The sequence below is a fragment of the Lutjanus erythropterus genome, chromosome 15 (assembly GCF_056507025.1).
Source record: "Lutjanus erythropterus isolate fLutEry1 chromosome 15, fLutEry1.hap2, whole genome shotgun sequence".
Lineage (NCBI taxonomy): Eukaryota > Metazoa > Chordata > Actinopteri > Lutjaniformes > Lutjanidae > Lutjanus > Lutjanus erythropterus.
In genome coordinates, this window is record NC_139331.1 from 716,111 (window position 1) to 730,059 (window position 13,949).

Here is a 13,949-nt window from a genome sequence, read left to right on the forward strand (position 1 = left end):
ATATCTGTCATAAAAAGCAACGTGCGTATCAACACAACTCACATCTACTGTCTACATTTTTCATTGAGGAGAGAAAATCAGTGTTTACATGCACAAAGCTTGATCTAAATACATTTAAATATGTTAAAAATTTTATAGAAAATGCATTTTTGTCCTTTCAAATGGTGAAAAACATGAAAAAATGAACATATTGCAGAATAAAAATTTAATGTCTATAGGTAATCTGGGATGCCTCTCTCTATATATGTATATATACCCTGATACCCTTTTTACTAATTTTGGAGAGTCAAAACACAACAATCCTTATTTTCAGGTGGTTATACACAAATAAAAAAAAAACATACTTGTGATTATTATTATTATTTATTATTATTATTATTATTTCATTTCTGTCATATTCTGCTAATAGATCACCCTACATCTTACACACTGGACCTGTAATGACACTAAAGTATTTATTAACAGTAAAGAAATATAGTGAAATTATATGTCAGTGACATTTATTGCAGCACAACATAACTCATATTGTCAATACAATACAAGATTCACATCCTTCAGTGAAGAATGACTGGTCCATCACTGGAGCTGTAAAGCCTCTACCTATCATGTCTGACACATTGGAACTGTTTCTGACCAATCAGAGTGTAGTATTTTTAGGACTTCTTTTGAATTAATTTATGCAATGAGGTTTTAAGAAAAAACACAGTAAATGCCTTTTGGTTATTTATGAATCTTAACTCAAGAGCAAACATCCAAAGCTGAGGTGTATAACTCATGTCTCAGGTGTCCTTGTCTTTACTGTTGTCCTCAGTGCAGGCACCAGTCAGACTCTGGGCAGGCAGAGGGGACATGGGGAAGCCTCCGAACTGGCTGCTCATGGTTGTCCACGCTGGGTTGGATGGGCAGTCATGTGAGGTGGCCACGTACTGCTGAGCTAACAGCTGTTTCTTCGCATCCCTCCGTCTGTTACACAGCAGGTAGATTATCTCCAGGATGTTCAGGAGCACGGAGACGCCCGAAACCACCAGCATGAAGATGATGAAGATGGTCTTCTCTGTGGGACGAGAAATGTAACACTGGGCTCCAGAGTAACGGGCACAGGGTGGAGACATAGTACAGTGGAAGTAGGGGATCATGAAGACGGGACCATAAATGTAGAACTGGCCCACAGAGAAGCCCACCTCCAGCAGGATCTTGAACACCAGCTGGGTCATGTAGGTACAAAAGAGGATGCCTTTAATCTTCACCTTCCCCCTGTCGTCTGTGTACCGTGGCTTCATCACTGCAGCCCCATCAGAGCTGCTTATCATCCTCTTCTCTTTGTGGATGATGTGGACAGCATGGCCTAAGTAGACCAGGGTGGGTGTGGACACAAAGGTGATCTGCAGGACCCAATAATGGATGTAGGAAATCGGGAACATCCAGTTGTAGCATGCGTGTTCACATCCTGGTTCTAGGGTGTCGCAGTAGAACTCGGACACCTCGTCCCCCCAGACTTTGTCCGCAGCAGCACCCAGGACAAAGATCCTGAAGAGGAAGAGGACGCTCATCCAGATCTTGCCCACCACAGTGGAGTGAGACTGGACCTTGTCCAGTAGTAAGGTCAGGTAGGACCAGTCACCCATGGCTGGAAACTAAAGTCTGAAGTAGAGGAGAAACACACAGGCGTCAAACTCACAGCTGGAGGTTGAAAAATAAAAATAAATGAGACAAAGATAAATAATGATCAGAGCAGACGACCTCTGACCAAGTGACATACTTTATACACGTCATGTTACATTCAGTGCATAACAATAACAGTACGGAACAGAACAAAGTGCAGGAAGTTTGTGTAAAACAAGTAATTTGGTTCAGTTATGAGCAGATTATTTCCTGTGAATGTTGCGTCTACTTCTCTGTCTATATTAAAGGCTTCTTTTTTGACTAATTCAGTATTTTCTTCTCCTTGATACTTAGCCATTGTTCTATCAGCTCTTTGGTTGATTTAACTGTGAACTTTTGTACTGCAGGACGAGGCAGGTTCAGCAGACAATGAAGACTGTGAATATAGTTTGTGTTCAGGTCTTCACTGTGAGTATATATCTTAAATAATAAACTTTTTTTCATTTATTTTTTTTCCCAGAAATGAATGAAATGATGAGATATAGACCTGCTGTATATATATTCCTTAGATGTCAAGAAGCCCTGGTAAACCCCTGTGAAGCTTTGGCGACCTCTACTGGGGGTGATGACCCCCCAGGTTGGAAACCAGTGTACTAGTCTAAACAGTAGTACAGCTATAGCATCTTTTATCAATGTGTCTGTGATGATGATGGTAGTCTATTTTTGCAGATAATAACAACTTGAAATTACATCTTGTTCCTTAAACCGGCTCATCTCATTTCAGTAAAAGCACATCAGTTAGGTTTCTCATCATATCCATATCTTTTCCAGATTTTTCCCCCTGCAGTTGAGCCACCATTTTCTCTTGTTCAGTCAGAAAGAAGTTTAATGCAAGACAAAATATTATTTTGTAATCAAATAATGTATATTGTTAGATATAAAATCATATTTTTTGTAAACTCACCCAACAAAACCAGCTATTTTATCAGACTATATCACAGCAATATTAGTAATTATATTCATTATAATTTAACAAACTGAAACAACACAGGTTACCATTAAAAGTACTTTTCCTGAAACCCTGTTAAGGAGCAGTATTTTACTTTTGGGTAAATCAAATAATTGAGTTGGAAAAGTGGAAACAATGTTGACCTGCCTTAAATGTGGGTAGCATTAATGCAAACTGTTGATTTGAAAACAATCAGATTATTCAGTACATCTGATATAAAGCAGTTGTGTTCATTCAATTTATTAAGTTGATTTGAAAAAAAAAAAATCTTTTTTGTGTTACCAATTGAAGTATTTTCTTTTTTAAATGAAAAAGAGGTGCAACCAGGCTTGGAGAGTAATGGATTACATGGAATAGGATTATGTATTCTGGATAAAGACGTAAACAGATTTAGTAAAAATGGAGATTATTAAAATTTTCAAAATATATTTTAAAATAAAGAACTATATACTACCATGTGCAGTGTGTACACCTTATAACACGTCACAACTTCTCAGCACCACTCTGGTCTCATCTGAAACCATATTTTACCTTACAGTTGCCAGTTCATTATCATGAGTAAATGCTGCACTGGGTGGAAAATGTATTGTCTTTAAATCAATCAATCAATCAATCAATCAATCAATCAATCAATCAATCAATCAATCAATCAATCAATAAACTGGACACAACAAAGGAAAGATTAGAGGGTCAAACTAATAAACCAAACAATGAACATAAAACATTATATTAGGCTAAACAATTTCACCATATTGAGGTAATTCAAAAGTAACGGAAAGTTAAGTTACATTACTTTAAAATTGTGATATAATAATAATATATAATATGTGATTTACATTACTGAGAACATTATGAACAGGTAATTTGTCAGTGCATTGGAATACACTTTTTAAAGTAACCCTCTCAAACAAGGAAGCAGCAGCTGTATCACCCTGTCATAACTTTACGCACTTCTTCAGATAACATTTTGTTACACGGTCCTTCAAAAACATGTCTGAGAAAATCCTTGACTCTGATAGGCTACTGAAGAGCTCTAAGAGAAAATTTAAATTTAAGTACAAAGAAATTAGATTAATGTTTTTTTATTAGGTTTATGAGTTGGACAAATACTGAAGGCATTTTACTTTAATCTTCACTTAAATTTCACTTTTAACAGTTTGATAGAAACAGGTTCAGACATCTCAAAGCTCTAGCTTTATAAATATAACCCACATATTTAGCATAGATCAAGTTTCTAAAATATTTCGCTGTGGTAACTTGGAATTACAACTGATCTGTCTTAAAGAAACACTGGAATAGCTCCTGTGACACGATGACATGTTAATGAAGGAGTGTTGCAGAGACATAAAGTGTACTCGCCTGTCAGGCTTCAGATATGAGAGATGAACCCATCACAGAGGAGCCAGAAAGCAGTCAACAGAAGACGTGATCCACTGAGGACGAGGGGACTTATGTACCATCCAGTCCTGTGGGTTTGGTCTGACTGACTCAGACATGTAGTTTTCTGTCTGCACCTCCCTGCTTCTCCTTTCACTCCGTCAGACCCGTGATGATTTTGATGAGTCTGATGAAAATCGTTTCATCACTGTCAGTTCCTGTAAAGGCAGCCTTGATGACCCTTAACGCTACATTTTTCCTTTAATTTAATTCATCATCCATAATTTGCAGATGCACACAGACACACGTCCACAAACACCCACACTGAATGTGTGTATTCATTTCATAGACACACCTTTTTAATGTGAAATATTATTCTCTAGAATTTAGTCTGAAAGGGAGAGTATAAAATTGCAACATTAACAATTCCAGCATGTTCAAACAAGCACAAACAGATTTTGTGAAATATCAGACTCATACTTATGAGAAGAAGGTGTTCTGGTATCAAAAAGGACACTTCACTGTGTCCAGTCACTGCCTGCTTTCCTAACTGAGATGTAAGCACACATTTCATTCCGAGCAGGTCTAGAACATACTCTTTATAAATTCAATGGTTCCCACCAAGAACAAGCACTATGGCGACTGAAGTGAGGAAAAACTTCCTCGTTTCTAATTGTGACTATCCATATCATTCCCAACTGCCACCTCCAGCTCAGTCTCCTGTCTCTTCATCAGTTCCACTGCCTCCAAACCTCACAACAAAGCACATTTTACTACCACCCTGTAAATCTTCCTCTCACTCTTGCTGGTATCCTTCTCTCAAAAATCATGCCTCTACTCTACTACCTCTACCTTTACTCATTGCAATCTCACTATTCTGCTGTCTTCCCTCTCATGCTTACACTGGATGTCTCACTCTTGGTCACAATATCCACATGTAACCAAATAAATAAATTTGAATGCACTCATATCAAATATGGATGCTTCACGTGGTTATGACCATGACATGACACCTGTCGTGAACACGAAAGAGTCTTTATGAATCCCTATGGCTGTTTATGTGTGATTCAGTCAGTTATATCATTTTTAATGCAAAGTTGACATTGTTTGACATGTCTTTGCCATGGCAACTTGTCATGATCAAACTTAAAGAAACTGTTTAGCTTTATGTTTTAACATCACATGATATTATCATACGTGGTGGGTTTGGGGTCATGAGACCAGATTAAGCATGTCATTAAAATTTTCTTTGTTACCATTAGGACTTGAATAAAGGAATAAAGATGTCATTAATTTATTTTTTTTTTAGTTTATTATACAGGAAAAGATTAAAAGTAACATAGTAACAATCAGTTACAATTAATCGAGCCTGACTCAGTTAAAAACTGGTTTACAGCAGGTTCCTGTTCTGCAGCACATGAAAGACAGAAACACAGCACAAAATAGTAACAGGCAACAAAAACAAACAGCAACACAAGAAGAGGCAGGTACTTGAATGAAGTATGCACATGTTATGGATTAAGTTAGGGGTTGCAAGTGTATCCTTTCATCAGATAGTGTTTATATGTCTGTTTAAAATGTATAACAGAGGTTATTGTTCTAATATAATATGGTATCTCATTCCGGAGTTGGGTATATGTGTGAAAAAATGATCTCAGACCGTAGCTATTTCTGTAAGCTGGTACTGGGATAAGTGCTTGGGAGACTGATCTAGTGATGCGTTCCTGTCTTATGTTGTGTCTTGGAACCAGATCAGTGAGTGCTGGAGACCAGTTTGTTTGTTAATGTTTTGAATTCAATGATAAAATTTCATAGCCTGATTTTTTGTGTACTTCTGAAAGGTCAAGGCATTAGAATGAGAAAATGCAGTGCAGAGGGGAAATTTACCATGAATCTTATAAACTCTATTGCACAGTCTTGTTATAGGTTCAATAGTATCCTTTGTGGTGAGGAACCAGATTGGGAGGCAGTAAGATATTGTTGAGAGAATTACTGCATGAAGATATGTGTTAGAGACAATATTGGTAAGATATGGTCTGATCTTGGTATATACATACAGTGTCTGGTTTAGTTTCTCGAAACATGATTTCGGTAAGTGAGATGTGGATCGAGAACTACTCCAAGATATTTATAGGTTTCTGTAATGGATAGCTTATGACTAGCAAAGTGAATTGGGTCTGAGATGGATATAGATGTCTTAGGTGAGTGGAAGTATATACATTCTGTTTTCTTGACGTTAATAGTTAAATAGTTAGCATTCAACCAGTCATGTAGGATACCGAGGTCAGAGCAGAGTTCAGAGTTTACATATAGCAAACAATTGGAGTATTTACACACATTAGGAAGATCATTGATGTACAGTAGAAAGAGGAAGGGACCCAGAATGCTTCCCTGTGGAACTCCCATATCACACATTAACGGGGATGATGTTACACGACCTATTCTAACAACCTGAGACCTGTTTGATAAATATGAGGAGAGCATCATTACCACAGAAGAAAAAAGTTGAAATGGGCTAAGTTTGTGCAATAAAATCTGATGATTCACTGCATCAAAGGCTTTACAAAAATCAATAAAAAAAAATGGCTCCAGTGACATGACCTTTGTTGAGTGAAGTACATATTTGTTCAGTGAAAAATAATAATGCAGACATGGTTGATCGGGTGGAATGGAAGCCATGTTGGAAGTCACTGAGCAGGTTATTACTTTCAAGATGGTTGCTTAATTGATTATAGAGGATTTTTTCCAATAATTTAAATAATACTGGGAGAATTGATATTGGCCTGTAGTTTGAAACTAGGGTTGGATCTTCAGATTTGAAAATGGGGGTGATTTGAGCTGTTTTCCAGCCACAAGGGAAAACAGAAAGCCTGATACAGAGATTTATCAGATGTAGTAAAAGGGGCATGAAGCTGTCAGCATGAATCTTTAAGAAATATATATTCGAACCATAAATATCACAGGCATGTGAATTTTTCAAAGAATTCAAGGTCACAAACAGCTCTGTTTGTGTAATCTCAGAAAATGAAAAGAGGTGTAAGGTAGGAGAAGAAACCAATGGGGGCAAAAAGTATCAAAATTTGATGCTAATTCTCTAACAGACGAAACAAAATATTCATTGAAAGTGCTTGCAATTTTGTCAGATTCAGTGATAAGAGTTCCCTGTAGAGAGATTTGAATATTGTCATTCTTTTTTTTCTCATTTTCCCCAGTAATGACTTTAAGTGTCTGCCATAGTGTTTTAGGTTCAGAGGCAGCTTGAGAAATTTGTTTTTGGAAATAAGCAGCTTTAGCCTCACGTAGTTCAGCCGTACATTTATTTCTGATCTCAATAAAATGCGTTTTATTCTCCAACGTTTTTGATGATCTATACATTTTAAGAGAAAGTGTCTTCTGTTTGAGTAATTGCAAAATTTCGGAATTTACCCATGGTAATTTACTCTGCCGAGACTGTACCTTGTACGCAGTAGTAAATTTTTTATGCATTGACTCCACTCTTTCATAGAGCTGAGACAGGATTTGTTCTGGGTTTTCTAAAGTCAGTTTATTGCTCCAATCAATATCATTAATTTCAGCATTAAACTGAGGTAGTTTTGAGTGTGGTATTTTTGAGAATGAATGACAAGTATGGCTTCTCGGGGGTTTTACAGTTTTTCTAAGGGCATAGATTAATGAGCGGTCTGATGCAGTATGAATTACGCCAGACAGTGCATATTTAGATGGTTGATTTGTAAAGATGAGATCGAGGACTGAACTGCGTGTATTTCCAAATCTAGTGGGGCCTTTAATTCATTGATAGAGACCAAACTTTGTTGCAACAGCTTTCAATGATTTTGATGAGCCGTCATTTCAGTCCATGTTAATGTCACCCAAAATAACAAGCTCTTTCGTTTTTACTGATTTTATGATATCAGTGAGCCGCGATAAGTAAGTACTTGTATTTGCATTTGGACTGTAGATAGCATTAGCTGGCTAGCGCTGTTACCCCTCAAGCTAGCTGACTAATTAGCTGCCTCAAGGGCCAAACTCAAGAGCTCAAGAAAACCACCTCGGTACTATAATCCATATTGTCAAACTGGCCACCATCGGTCTTGGAGGTTACATTCAAAGGGAGACATCTTCCTTCCTTCTCATCTCTGTTGCAGTACCGATCCCTCAGCAGTTTTGCCCAGGCCCCACCATGCAGCAAGCAAGCTGACTCTGACTGGACCAGGATATCTCAGTGAGCATGGCAGACCGACACAACCTCCAAGACTCACAGTGGTCAGTTTGACTGAGAATACAGTACTGAGGTGGGTTTTTTGCTTGGTTTGGCTCCTAGCAACCTGGGGTGGAGTCAGCTAATTGGGCCGCTAATTACACTAATGGTAACAGAGCTAACTAGCCAGCTGCAGTTCAGCAGATAGCAATTAGCTAATGACCACAAACCAGTTGAAGACAGAATGTCTGGTGTTTTTAGTGTCCCTGGACCTCTGAATCCAGCCCTGGCTCCAGTCTTTTAGAGCAGATTAAAGTTCAGCACGTCGCTCATGGTTATTCCTGAGCTGACATTTCTGTAGGAGTGAAGGTTAGTCATCTATAGGAGAACAGCTGATCTGGAATCAGTTATCGTCAGCTGTTTATCATGAAAACTCATTCCATTTCAACACTTTGTGCGTGACAGACAGTCATGTTGTCTGGGAGGGTGGGTGGGTCAGTCAGAGGTGGGAAGAACCTAATGATTTTGCAATGTCAGCGTGAAATTATAAGAGGGAAGTGAAAGAGTCCAGCAGCAGTGACAGTACAGGGACTGACTGAACAAGACAGTGCTCATTACTGAGGTAGGAAAAGCTCTATTGAATGAGTTGATTATATTTCACAGAATGGAAATTTGAAATTTTGATTAAGTACAGTCTAGGATAGCAAAATGTTATGCTATAAAATGTTCTTAATAACACAGCTGAGAAATATGTTGTAACTGCTGGTGTTGAGTGTCCAGAGATGGTCTAAATGTGATTTCACTTCCTATCTGAAATCTGTCTAATCTACCTGCCAGCCACTGTCCTGTAATATTGATACTGATGCGCCAATTTCTCTTGTTCAAGCTTATTGAGATTCAAGAATATTAGTCTCTGCCAAAATTTAGAGGAAAAGGCACCAAGCCATAAACATAGGCTATGACCCACATTTTAGTTGACAAAATATTCAAACTTTTTCTGTAATTTGGTGAAGAAGCTACATAGTTTCACAGTTAAAGAATGTAAAAATCGCTTTACACTGTAAAAAAAAATAAAATAAAAAAAATAGCTGAGACAACTCAAAATTTCAAGATAACATACTATTTACTTTCCTTCTTTAGATAAACTTGAATCTCTGATTTTAAAAAAAGTAAAATGGTCACAGTGAATTGTGAAGCTGATTTGTTATTAGTTTGGTGCCTGGAAATTAAATGATTGTAATTGAAATCATAAAAGTTTTAAACATCATTCACTTTCACTTTTTTGGGTGGTTCTAAAACTCAAAGATTATCCTGACAAAAAATAGTAGTTGGTAAGAAATTAAAATTTACATATATAATATTTGAAGTTTTATCACTTTTATCATTTTACAGTGTAGCCCTACAATGATAAATGAAAATAAAAATATGAAAATAAATAAATAAACAAATAACCATTATTAATATAATTCTTTGTCAAAGCCATAGGGAGCCACTGCAGAGGGGCCAAAGAGCCACATGTGGCTCTGGAGCCGCAGGTTGCAGATCCCTGATATAGAATAAAATAGTACAGTGGCTATATGCATTGTGGGAAATATATTTGTAATATAATATGAACCTATAATACTCTGTGCTCTGTTGTAACCATCTAACTCTGATCTGGTCCTAATTTGTTTGTATCTCTATAGCTAACTGGAATTATTAGACAGCAACACGTCCTTCAGAAGCACCGATGCTTGATCTGTAGGATTAAGACAACTGAGTAAATCACTGTAGCTCGTCAGTCATTGGCTCTTATTGTCCACTCAGTCTAAAGCACATGATAAAGGTTTCCAATATGGTGGAGGTCTGAAGTCTCACTTCTCTGTCACTGTTCTTAAACTTCAGAATCTGCATCAGGTCCTCTTACTGAAACAGTAACAGAGGTCATTAGTCAGTGGGTTGTAAATAACTGATGTGACTATTCCAAAAGAGATCTGCATCTTCATGGTTGAGGTGAAGTAAGACTTTGTATAAAGGGACAGTTTACCCCCACAACAAAATTACATGATTTTCCTCTTACCTGTAGTATTTATCCATCTTGATATCTTGGGTGTGAATTACAGAGTTTGGAGATATTGGTCAGAAAGACATCTGCCTTCTCCCTGATATAATAGAATGACACTTGGCACTTAGCTTATGGTGCTCAAAGTACCAAAAAATAAATTTAAAAAATTCAAAACCGTTCTCTGAAAACATGACCAGGGGCTACAAAGCAGCATTTGTGGGTAGCGAGGTAACTTTCAGGATTAACTCTGAGTTTTCAGTACTGTGATGGTGGTTCACCTTTTATCTGGGTACACTGGCATGGTAACTTACACTAAACACCTGCTCCAGGGCAGGATATGTTTCAGATGAGAGATCAATATGAATGAAGCACAGCCTGCTGACCAATCAAATCACTTTATTAAACGGCACTAAGCATCAACAAGATCTTGCAGAACTTGCTGCACATAAGAGGGGAAAGTGTTTTGTTTTGTCACTGTGTTACCTATTAATATCTATCTATTGACAGATAAAAGAGACATGGTAAATGTGGACTGGTCATCATCTTCCTGCTGTATTTCATTTTCCTGAAATTCTGCCATGTCTTATCTCAGTGTCTTTAGGTCTATGTTGAATTGTCCTGTGTGTTTGCCTGACACTGACTTGTCTTAGATAAAGTCCGGTCTGTCCTGGGCCCACTGCGTCTTCATCATCACTTCTGTCTTCTGTCTTGCAGGGTGTCATCATGGGGGAGTGGTCCTTCCTGTCTGCCTTGTTGGACAAGGTGCAGTCCCACTCCACTGTGGTGGGGAAGGTCTGGATGAGTGTTCTTTTCCTCTTCAGGATCTTCATCCTGGCTGCTGGTGTGGACAAAATCTGGGGAGATGAACAGGCAAACCTGAACTGTAACACCAAAAGCCCTGGCTGCAAGAACGCCTGCTACGACCGCTCCTTCCCCATGTCTCACACACGCTTCTGGGTCCTCCAGATCCTCCTGGTCTCCACACCCACACTCATCTACCTGGGCCATGTCCTGCTGGTGATCCGCAGAGAAAACAAGCTGAGGAGACGTGTGGAGCAGAAACTTGGGAAGAATGGTTTGATTAAAGCTCCGAAGTACTCTGATGAACATGGAAAAGTGCAGCTCAAAGGCGCCCTGTTGGTCAGCTACATGATGCAGCTGTTCTTCAAGATCCTGCTGGAAGTGGGCTTCATCGTGGGCCAGTACTTCCTCTACGGCTTCATTTTCATGCCCAGTAAGATCTCCTTCCCCGACTACCCCTGTCCTTCTCCAGTGGACTGCTTCATTAGCCGTCCCACAGAGAAAACCATCTTTATTATCTTCATGTTGGCGATGGCCGTGCTCTCCGTGATCCTCAACATCGTGGAGATGTTCCACCTGATGGTCTCAAAGATAAGTGAGAGGAAGAGGAGGAGCAGTGGCTTATTTTCTCCAGAGACCGTCTGTCTCGACAAACCAAAGTACAACTCATCTGGGAGAGTGACACTTTGTTGAAGGACTGTGAACAGAGATGTTCCTGAGCTTCTCACTTTTCTGAAGGTTGGCAGATATAAATCATCCAGTTTTAAATTGTTCCACTACTACGTACATCTTGTGTAGCCTAAATACGTTATATATTTCACTTTTTACTTCATGATTTTACAGTTTTTCTAAATGGCTTTGGCTCATTTTTGAAGGTTTTTTATATTCTCTAAACTATAAGTGTTTGATGGGACATCTGCAAAAGGTAGTGAATCACCCAAAACATTTCATTCATGCTTCAAAACCAAGGTATTGTGTCAGTAAATTGTTATTTTGTAATCATGTGAGCTGTACTACTCAAGATGTTACAATGACAATCATCCCTAGAAATGTTTTAAAGATACAAATCTCTGTTTTGTTCTACTTTTTGTTGACACTGACTGTACTGTACAATTGTCACTTTTGTCTGAATGACATTGTGTATCATACTTAGCTTTTTAGATTCAGATTTCAACTGATGGAAAAGTTTAGTAGGAAAAGTTGATATTGTATAGTGCTGTAGTACACAGAAAAAGGATGTGCACATTTGTATGTATTCGGTAAATGTAATTGTGTAGTAGTGTGTTACATGTACTGTAAACTGAAAATTCACCTTTGATCTTTCAGTCATATATAGTAAACAGAAAATTTACCACAAAATGATCTCCTTGTGATTTCTGGTTCATTACTGTCACCTGGCAGTTCACCTGTCTACAAACAGTCCATGTCAGAGACTTTTATGGAAAATACATGTATGTGTGACAGATATCAATAACTGACTGGATCATTTTACATTTGTTGGCTTAAACGATGAAAGAATGTTTAGAGGTTGTTAAGAGTTTGACAGTTTCACTGAGAATCAACCAGGGGCAGAAATAACTAATTACAAATACACAAATTATGTAATAAAGTAGTTTTTTGGGGGGATACTTGTACTTTCATGAGCAGATTTTCAAGTCTGTACTTTTACTCATACTTAAGTTTAAGTATGCATTACACTATGTGATCTACTTAGTTATATTATTTCATATTATACAGTTTTATATATTATATTTAAAGTCATAGTTGAGCGCTAAGTACAATTTGAATTAATATCCAAACCTTTTGTCTGCATTTTAGTAGCCAATCAGGTGATCTGATCACAAACAGGCCAAAAACATTGACATACAGTTGAAAAGGAAAACAAAACACTGCAGCAACACACAGTTGGAGTAAAGATGTCATTGATTAATCAATAATCGATTAATTTCCATTAAGAATTTAACCAATTGAAAAATGTATGTATGGATATTTATATTATATTTTGACAATGTTTTGTCTGGCAGAGCAATTTGTTGGAAAATTAAACTTGGACTTAAATGAGGACAAAATTACAAAAAAAAGAAAAAGAAAAAACCCAAAATTTGTGTCATATAAACGATTAATAATTAATCAGTATTATTTATATATATTATATATTAATCAGTACTATTTTCAACTATTGGGTTAGGAAAATGCACAAAATTTGCAACCCTACTTTGGAAACGTGACTTTGGTATCAGTGGTCAAAAGTAACTAATACTCTGAGACAAATACTCTGTACTTTCACTTAAGTATATTTCTAACACCAGTACTGTTACATGTAATTGAGTAATATTTTAGCAGTGTAACAGGACTTGTACTTGAGTACAGATTTTCAGAACTCTTTCCACCACTGAATCAACTCATCAGTTTTGATCAGCAAGGTCTTGTTCAAGCAGTTATTTTACAGATTGTAGGCAATCACACTCTGCACATGTGCCAGAACACATGCAATTTTTTTTTAATAAATTAGAAATTTCAATGTGTTTGGAACAATGAACAATTTGTCCAGAGATTCTTTATTGTTTTGGAAAAAAACAGAAAAAAATCTAACTCAAAAACTGAGCCAAAGTAAAAGAGAAAAACTAAACTAATAAAATGTGTGGTCAGGAAAGATTGGGTTCAACTCTGCCAACAGATTGCATAGAAGTGGTCAATGTAAATAGGTCATTATCTGAGCCAAGAACTGCTGAATGTGGAGTTGTCCCTGTGTGAAACCTAGACAAAAAAGCAGAGGAATCTGTAAATACCAGTAAAAAAAAATAGTGTTAAATATTTCAATTGTGAAATGGGTCAGAATCCATCTGAGGGCTGCTATGAAGCATCAACGCAGCCTGGCTTTCTTTGTATGAGCTGACTTGATAAAACCTAAAACATCA

The 13,949-nt window shown here is 37.4% G+C and overlaps 2 protein-coding genes across 2 annotated transcripts; one reads left to right on the plus strand and one right to left on the minus strand.

Annotated features, from left to right (window-relative positions):
• Positions 1-539: 539 nt before the first annotated feature.
• Positions 540-4,125, minus strand: LOC146313721 (gap junction Cx32.2 protein-like). The gene is made up of 2 exons (XM_084737565.1): positions 3,971-4,125; positions 540-1,641 (listed from the first exon to the last, which is right to left on the minus strand). Exon 2 carries the CDS (start codon positions 1,623-1,625, stop codon positions 780-782), a length of 846 nt encoding a protein of 281 aa, XP_084593691.1. The 5' UTR covers positions 1,626-1,641; positions 3,971-4,125; the 3' UTR covers positions 540-779.
• Positions 4,126-8,657: 4,532 nt separating this feature from the next.
• Positions 8,658-12,126, plus strand: LOC146313722 (gap junction Cx32.2 protein-like). The gene is made up of 2 exons (XM_084736973.1): positions 8,658-8,808; positions 10,945-12,126. Exon 2 carries the CDS (start codon positions 10,954-10,956, stop codon positions 11,722-11,724), a length of 771 nt encoding a protein of 256 aa, XP_084593099.1. The 5' UTR covers positions 8,658-8,808; positions 10,945-10,953; the 3' UTR covers positions 11,725-12,126.
• The last annotated feature ends 1,823 nt before the right edge of the window (positions 12,127-13,949 follow it).